Below are 9,213 nucleotides of genomic sequence, written 5' to 3'. Positions count from 1 at the left end.
TTTTTATTAATGGGAGCAGGGTCCGGGTCGGGTTCTCGGACCCGGGCCTAGATTAGGCCGTCGGACCTGATCGGGCCTTGGAGAAAGGACTTGAATCGGGCCTTGGCACAAAGATGGCTCGAGCCCATTTTTCTTTATCACCATCGAACCGGGTCCAAGCCTTTCTTCGGCCCAGCTGCTTCTCTTCTTCCTAGACCAGCCCACCCGAGCCCAATCTCCTCTCCTTCAGTTTTTTGGACCAACCCACCAGCCTCTGCTCTTCCTCCTTCTTAGACCAGCCCATTCGAGCCTAATCTCCATTCCGCCAGCCCGTCCGTCCGCTCCATGGATTATAACCACACAAGCCCAAATATCTCTCTCTTCTACCACACCAGCCCAAGTGTTTAGCCCACACAACCAAAGGAGTAATAGTAGGCGGGCCCGATCGCTCTTGTTCATTGTCTTCCTCGTACGACATTTTCTCCTCTGCAACATCCCAAAACGGCGCCGCACCTCGGACACTAAACCGGTTACGTCGTTCGCCTTGCCGCCAAATTACCGGGACCTCACCGTCGCTAGGTCACGATCCAATAGATCCCACCGCTACAAACTTTGGTTTGTTCATCCAATACTGAGACCATTATGCCGAGGTCCGACTACCATGCCACCGGCTCTGTTCAAGCTTGCGTTGCCTTAGTCCGGCCTACGTCGCCTCTGGTTACACTCGCACCAACTAAACTAGCGCTCAAGTCACCTCCGCACCTGCCGGGATCCATTCATCGCATCGCTTGCGCATGCATAGCTACTGTTCACCATGCCCCACGCTCTCATTGCTGCTACGTCGCTTGGGTCCGCTCGTATACCACTGGCCCGGGCATCTTCTTCCTTCAGCCTAGACGAATTGGCGACGAAGATCGAATCATGACTTGAAACGACACAAAACAGCTAAAGCAATGCTTAAGCACTTAACGGTAGAATATGAGAAACAAGCGCGAACCTGGGTCCGAAAAAGTCGATCTCAACTCGTGAACCCAAAATAGGGGATTAACCAGGACAAGCAATGCGAGGACTAGTCTAAGATCGGCTGTCAAAAGCAACTATAACGAAGCACATATCACGGGAATTAACTAGAGAACTCGCCGAACCGGATAAGCTAATAGCCCCGACCCGGCGAGTTTGCAGGTGCGAAACAGAGCACTAGGTGGCCGAGGGAGTGCCGACCTGTTCTCAAGCCGGAGCTACAATGTAGAAAGGTGCAACGGCGGTTGGGCGGCGCAAAACCTTCCTTTTCGTTCGTGCGGATGACCTCTGTTTGCTATAGAGAAGTCTCTATCTGCTTTTCTTTTTGTTTCCTCCTTACCGTAAACTCTCCTCTCCTTTCTTCATCCGGAGCCCGAACTAACCACAGCTGCCCTCTCTTTCTTTTCTTTTGGAACCCCCCACTTCTCCTTGGAGCCGAACAAACGAACTAGCCAATCGCTTGCCCACTTCTCCTTCTTGTATCATCTTTTTGACTCCTTCCCCAATCTTTCATACGTGGATGAGAGTGAAAACCGGATGATGTGGACTTGGTTTAGTGAGAGAACATGTGAGGTGTACGGTTAGATTGTGAGTGACGTGAGTGTGTGCAGGAAAGAGTGATGTGGGGGGTGTGTGAAAGTGGGATAGCCTAAGGAGAAATAAAAAATAGAAAAAAAGAGATGGGCCATCCGAAAATAAAAAGGGAAGATGGGCTGAGGAGGAAAAAAGAAGGAGATGGGCTGAAGGAAAATAAAGAAATGAGATGGGCTATCTGCTTGGGGATAAAAAAAGCCCAGTTGGTCCGGCACGCGTAGGCTTCTTCGCTCGAGAGGAAGAGAAAGCATGGGTTGGGTCTCGCTCGAGCGAGCCTGGGTTTGGTCGACCATATTACACTTTTTTTTTCTTTTTTTTTTTGCTTTCTTTCTTTTCTTTTCTTTTTTAAAATAAATTTTTGAATAAATTTTTTTGTAAGATTTATATATATTTTTTTCTTTCCCATTTTGGAAATAAAAATAAGAGAACACATATATGTATATATATAACACATAAAAACGCATAATTAACCCATTAGACAATATTTTAACGGAATAAAATAAAATAAAATAAAATAAAATAAGATAAAACAAAACAAAATACGGGATCGCCAAAATTAGGTGTCAACAACTGCTCCTCTTGAAAGGGGTGCTCGAAAAGGTTCCCTTTTAAGACAAAAGGGCACCTAATTTTGTCGACAAACTAACCCGACAGTGGTTGGGAAAACCGCCAAAGCAACTATCAAAACCAAAAAAGAAGAAACTCACTCAGAGAATATGCTCTAGGGCTTATGCCTCTCAGCACCTGTGCATGCAAGGTTAATCGAAACAAACAAAAATCGGGGACAACCGTATAAACGATACGGGTTTATCCCTCAGATGGAAAAGGCACGACCGTATAAATGATATGGGCTTAGCCTTCAGTTGGTAATGCGTTTGTTCCGGGCTTTAAGGCTCACCAGACTTGAGGGGACTTGCTCGAGGAATTGGCTCCGGGGCTTCACGCCTCTCCGTACCTGCTCGAGCAAGGTTAACTCAAACAAACACACCTCTAGGACGACCGTATAAATGATATGGGCTTGGCCCTTAGAGGAAAAGACACAGTTCATGATTTTCCGACTCGTGAAAAGGCGATTGAAAAAGTCATAGTTCGGGGTCTTTGACCCGTGAAAAGGCTATTGAAAAGTCTCGATCCGAGGTCTTTGACTCATGAAAAGGCTATTGAAAAAGTTTCATTCGGGGTCTTTGACCCGTGAAAAGGCTATTGAAAAGTCTCGGTTCGGGGTCTTTGATCCGTGAAAAGACTATTTTGAAAAAGTCACGATTCAGGGTTTTTGACCGATGAAAAGGCTATTGAAAAGTCTCGGTTCAGGGTCTTTGACCCATGAAAAGGCTATTTTGAAAAAGTCACGGTTCGTGGTCTTTGACCCATGAAAAGGCTATTTGAAAAGTCTCGGTTCATGGTCTTTGACCCGAGAAAATGCTATTTTGAAAAAGTCACAGTTCGGGGTCTTTCACCCGTGAAAAGGCTATTTGAAAAGTTTCAATTCAGAGTCTTTCACCCGTGGAAAGGCTATTTTGAAAGTCTCGGTTCGGGGTCTTTGACCCCCGAAAAGGCCATTTTGAAAAAGTCACCGGCTCCACTTAGCGTTGTATCCGCTTACCTAAGTAAGGAAACCTACTTATGAAACGAGCTTTGAGAAGCTAAAGTTCACTTTACCTGTCCAAAAAAGTTAGCTCCAACAAATAATAATTTCAATGAGGAGAGAGTGTTGCTCGGGGCTGAACTTACACTTCGGCCTCCGGAGTACGTTCTCCGGGTTGCACGAAACAAGCTCTCGACCTTAGCTCTTGCATGTCGATCGAAACTTGCTGAATGTAGTGGAAATATTGTCGACGAACTCTGCCACCGTGACTTACACTCGCATGACTTGGCTCTTGATAAGCGATTAGCGTCATATCTGTCCAAATAAGGTTAACTCGAACAAATACTAACGCCATTGAACATCCGTGATATGTTCCTTCATAATTCGAAACTTGCTGCAGATAATCGAACCGCTCAAACCGGGTCTCCACATAACTTGGGACTTATGAAACATGTTTGGAATGATGGGTAGATGATATTAAATGTATGGGCAGATAGAGCTAAGTCTACTCGTTGGGGAAGCTACTTGGCGTAATGCGATACCGCAAGCTTCTCATTTAGATAGACAATAATGCCGACCTTTAGACTCCATGGGGAAAATTAATTGAAGGGAGAATTGTCGTTCCCGAAAATGATTTTTTTTTTTAATGAAAACCTTGGTTAATGAAAACAACAATTTCGTTTCATAAAAAGGGTTTATTGAGCATGTTAGGCTAAAATCTTTAATCCGAAAGGGCTTCTCACACACTCTCGCTGGGGGGATATTCCGTTGATCCTAATCGCTCATTTGAGAGTTCCGGGATAAATGTTCTCGAGACCTCGTACTCTTTTCGTGTCTAAGGTTTCGGACATATTCACAATGCATACATTATTGATCAATCCGAAAGGTCTTTCGGGGTTCGTAATGTTGGCTTTGGTCATGGACTTACACAAGCGGTTTCTCCTTCTTTGAGACCACACTGGGGAAATATTTTAAATTACTACATTCACCGGGTTTACAAGTCAAGAGCCTGGAAGATAAGATAAGAAATGATTGGCTCCACTCTTTCGGGTAGTAGTTTCTTTGTAGAGTCTTCATGTCAACTCGAAACATCCCAATCGGAAGAGTCTTTGGATGGGTTGTAATGTCGGTTTGGGAAGGCTTATAGGCTCTGATGATGATGATTTTTTTGTTTTTCTCTTTTTTTTTCAATGGGGTTTATGAGTAGGTGACCATCCTGGTGCCTTTACTAATCTTGCTCCATCCGGGGAAAGCATATGACTCTGGAGATTACAACATGTCTCGAGAGTCCAATCAGCTGTCTATTTTCGCTTGGCAAGAAAAGAGTTTTTCTCAATTTTCTGCATTTGTTTCTGTTCGAGGTAAGCTCAATGCTTTTCTGCATTTGACTTTTTGCTCTATGGGCTTTGGCCTTACTTTTACTAGGCACTTTGCTTTTTCAGCCCTTTGTTTTTCATTTTCATTTTCTTATCTTCTTTGCTATTTTCATGAGCTCTTTGGACTCTCAAGACATTCCACATTGACACCGATTTTCTAGTAAATCACACGTCTTGCCCCAATTTAGGGAGATGATCACCACTCTGGTTTAGAAATGAATGATTTTAGGTTCAACTTGGCTAGCAAATGGTATTCAGTGTTTGCATAGAGAACGAAATGATCTTCTTCATTTTGGTACGCTTCGAGCCTCCATAAAGATTCACCCGAAGTTACCACACAAAGGTTAACACAAGTGAAGGCAATTAAATCTTTCCTACCTTTCTCCAACTGATTTTCAACTACGATCTGCTGCATTTGCCCCGATGTGGGGGTGGTTCTTGACAGGGGTATTTTGAATTTTTCCTTACTCAAGCTCAAAGTAGCTAGCAAGGGATATATTGTGTATGGGAAAAGGAAGGAAACGTCTTTCGTCACTTTGACCCTTGTAAGTATTGCGAATGAATCTTCCATCCTATGACATACTCCCGATACCCCGATGTGGGGGTGGTTCTTGACACGAATCTTGTTCTCACTTCACTCAATCACAAAGTGTATCGGGAGTATGTCAAGGTGGGCCTTGCCTTTCATCCTAAGCACTCTCACTTGGCAAACTCAATACCCGACTTCATTTGGCAAAATCATCTCATCAAATGAACCCGCAGGAAATTTCAATGCAAGATGCATGCATGCATGGATGGACGCACAAGTTAAGTGAACGTGGATTTTTTTTTTTTTTTTGTTGGGAAACAGATGCATTTACTCCAATATGACCGGGAATGAGATGTTTTAACAATGCTTTATGGACTGAACAATTGTTATGACCCGACTGGGGATGAAACATTTGAACCATCGTGCTTCTTACAAAAGTTTTAGGAGAGAGATACTTACCCGGGCTACAAAGACCAGTTGACCCTTTGTGTTCACTCTTCCGAGGATTTATGCTAGCAGAGCATCTTTGGGATTTTACGAACTATCCCATTCTTAGAAGTTATCAAAAGAGTTTGGTGCATCGGTGTAGTAACCGATGTGGCAAGGGCACTTCTTAAGATAGATAGCGTCGTAGTTCTTCGCTACTTCGGTCGTCCCGATTTCGTTCCAGGGGAAATGCTCCCCTCTTTTTGCAAAAAATAAAAGAGGTGCAAAAAGTTTTTATTGTTACAAAAAATGAAATGAGTGCAAAAAGTTTTTTTTTCTTTTTTTTATTATTACAATGGAGCCCCCCCGGTTTTACGATGGGGCTCACTAGGTGCCATCCCCGGGGTTTGAACCCTAGGTGCTCCGGACCTCCTTCATTCCCCTAACTACCAGGCTATGGCGCCGTTGGCGTCATAAGAGGGGTTTCGCTTTTATTTAAACGATTCCACCGAGACGAGGCCCGAGGCGGGGCACGGCTTTCCATGCGGCCTCGGGCGTCTATCATTTGTAAGCTCGTTTCCTCTAAAGCTCTCTAGATTGAGTTAATCCAATCATGTGGCTCGGGTTCGTTGAGTATCACACCTAAATCTGCAACACAAATATGATATGCATGTATGAATGATATGCATGATGTTTATAATTAGAGTGACTCGGATCTGCACAGGAAACGGCCATCAGAGCCTTTGATTTTATTCATGGGAAATACTTCTTCACCATATCGGCATTTATAGGGCTCGACCAACTTGGCCGTCCATCTCGCCTAAAATCAACGCGCCACCAGGGAGGACTTTCTTGATCACATATGGCCCTTCATAATTCGATGTGAACTTGCCTCCCGGGTGCAAGATAAATGCTAATCTCTTCTTCAGCACCAAGTCACCGATCTCGAAAAGCCGAGGATGAACTTTACGGTTGAACAACTTCGCCCACGCTTTTGATAACACCGATCATAACAGATGGCTCATAGTCTTTTCTCGTTGATCATATTCAACTGTTCATATCTCTGCTGAATCCACTCTGCTTCTGATAGTTTCAATTGTGACAGAATCCCGAGTGATGGAATCTTTGTTTCCACTAGTAGCACCACTTCCATACCATATACCAACGAGAAAGGAGTTGCCTCGGTTGAAGTATGGATTGACGTCCGGTATGCCATCGGTGCATAGGAAAGCCTTTCATGCCAATCGTGATAATTTTCTGCTTTCTTGGATAGAATCTTTTTGATGTTCTTGTTCGCCGCTTCTACAAGCACCATTCATCTCGGGCGGTAAGGCAAAGAATTCAAATGCCGGATGCGAAACTCACCAAGAACCTCATCAACCACCTTGTTGTTGAGGTTTGAACCATTATTGGTGATTATAGCTTCCGGTACTCCGTATCGGGCAAAGATATCTCGACGCAAGAACCCGGCCACGTTCTTGGCCGTGACATTGGCATATGAACTCGCTTTAATCCACTTTGTGAAGTAGTCAATTGCCACAAGTATAAAATGATGTCCGTTTGAAGCTTTGGGATTAATTGGCCCTATGACGTTGATCCCCCACATTGAGAAAGGCCACGCTTCGGACATCCGGTGCAACTCATTGGGAGGAGCAGCGATTCTATCTCCATAGACTTGACACTAATGGTAGGAGCGAACATGTTGAATACAATCGGCTTCCAAGGTGAACCAATAATATCCCAATCTCATGATCTTCTTACTTAGTAGGTGGCCATTCATGTGGGGGCTACATTTACCCTCGTAGATTTCACTCATCAACCGATTGCCTTCCTTGGCGTCAACACACCTCGGGAGAACGGAGTCATATGACCACTTGTACAATGTGTCGTAGCTGAGGAAAATCTTTGAAGACATTTTCATTAGATATTTCCTGTCGCCTACTTCACTACCTTTAGGAAACTCTCCAGTCTGGAGATAAACCTTAATATCTTGATACCGGGGCTCTCCATCTGCCTCTTCTTCTATTAGCATGGAGTAGGCGGAATGCTTTAAGATTTCAATTCTCAATGGCTCGATGTTTGAACCCGCAATCACTTGGAACATTGAGGATAGGGTGGCTAATGCATCTGCAAACCGGTTCTGGGCTCTAGAAAGATACTCGAATGCTATCTCGTAGAACTCTTCGATTATATCTTCCAGAAACTCGTGATATGGGATCAACTTCGGGTCACGAGTCTTCCACTTGCCTTCTATCCGAAGGATAATGAGGGCAGAGTTGCCATAAACCTCCAGCCTCCGAATTTCCATCTCCACGGCAGCTTGCAGCTCGAGAATGCAGGCCTCGTAATTAGCGATGTTATTGGTGCACGAAAACAATAACTTAGCGGCTCTTGGATAGTGCTGGCCATCCGGGGAGATAAGGACCGCCTCTGTGCGAGATCCGGATAGGTTAATAGCCCCATCGAAGTACATGATCCACTTTTCTGTAGTTATTAGTAAAACACAATCATCAAGAGGATCTATCTCATCTTCGATCCGTGGTTTTGCAACGCTCTCTGCTAACATGTCTGCTATAGCTCGACCTTTCACCGACTTCTGTGTCATGGTCTGTACATCGAACTCAGAAATAAGAATTTGCCACTTAGCCAATTTGCCGACCAACACCGGCTTTTCCAGTAGATACTTGATGGGATCACATTCGGTGGTCAACATGATCCGATGGTGAAGGGTATATTGCCGCAATCTATGTAACACCCAAATCAGAGCTACGCAAGTCTTCTCAACCTCCGAGTAATTCGCTTCGGAATCGGAGAATTTCTTGCTAAGATAGTATATCGCGCATTCTTTCCCATCCGATGGTCTTTTTTGAACCAATACAGCTCCCAAGGACTCCTTGTAGATAGTCAGATAAAGGATTAGAGGCACGCCGGGAACAGGTAGAACCGGAACATGGGAATGGGTCGGATAATGCTGAATCTTCAAGAAAGCGATCTGACATTCAATATCCCATACAATCTTCGCATTCTTCTTGAGAAGCTTGAAAAATGGACTGGCAGTCTCGGGCATCTGGGATATGAATCTTGCCACATAGCTCAATCTCCATAGCAAACTATGAACTTCCTTCACATAAGATAGGGGTCGCAGCTCGCATATGGCTTTCACCTTGGACTGATCAATCTCGATGCCCCTACTACCGACTATGAAACCCAATAATTCCTCAAGACTTTGCCCCAAATACGCACTTTGCGGGATTGAGACGTAATCGTTATTTACGTAGGCGCTCAAATAGCTTGCGGAGAATCGCAACATGGCCATCGCCCGATCTTGACTTCGCGATCATGTCATCGACGTATACTTCTATTTTGTTGTGCATCATATCATGGAACAAGGCCACCATGGCTTTTTGATACGTAGCACCCACATTTTTCAGGCCGAAAGGCATGACGCTATAGCAAAAAGTTCCTCATGGGGTTATAAAGGAAGTTTTGCTTCTATCTTTTTCTTTCATCCGAATCTAGTTATAACCAGAAAAACCATCCATGAAGGAGAAAAGCTCGAACCCAGCCGTACTATCAACTAGCACGTCCATATACGGGAGCGGGAAGTCGTCCTTCGGACTTGCCTTATTCAAATCACGGTAGTCAACGCACACCCCGACTCTCCCGTCTTTCTTCATCACCCGGACGATATTCACTATCCAATC

General features: G+C 44.5%; 1 protein-coding gene across 1 annotated transcript; it reads right to left on the bottom strand.

Moving 5' to 3' along the window:
* Positions 1-7,190: 7,190 nt before the first annotated feature.
* LOC115743577 lies at positions 7,191-8,825 on the bottom strand. Its single transcript, XM_048282620.1, has one exon. It carries the CDS (start codon positions 8,823-8,825, stop codon positions 7,191-7,193), a length of 1,635 nt encoding a protein of 544 aa, XP_048138577.1.
* Positions 8,826-9,213: the final 388 nt, after the last annotated feature.

This window comes from Rhodamnia argentea, chromosome 7 (assembly GCF_020921035.1).
Source record: "Rhodamnia argentea isolate NSW1041297 chromosome 7, ASM2092103v1, whole genome shotgun sequence".
NCBI lineage: Eukaryota > Viridiplantae > Streptophyta > Magnoliopsida > Myrtales > Myrtaceae > Rhodamnia > Rhodamnia argentea.
This window is presented reverse-complemented; position numbering and strand designations above follow the sequence as displayed.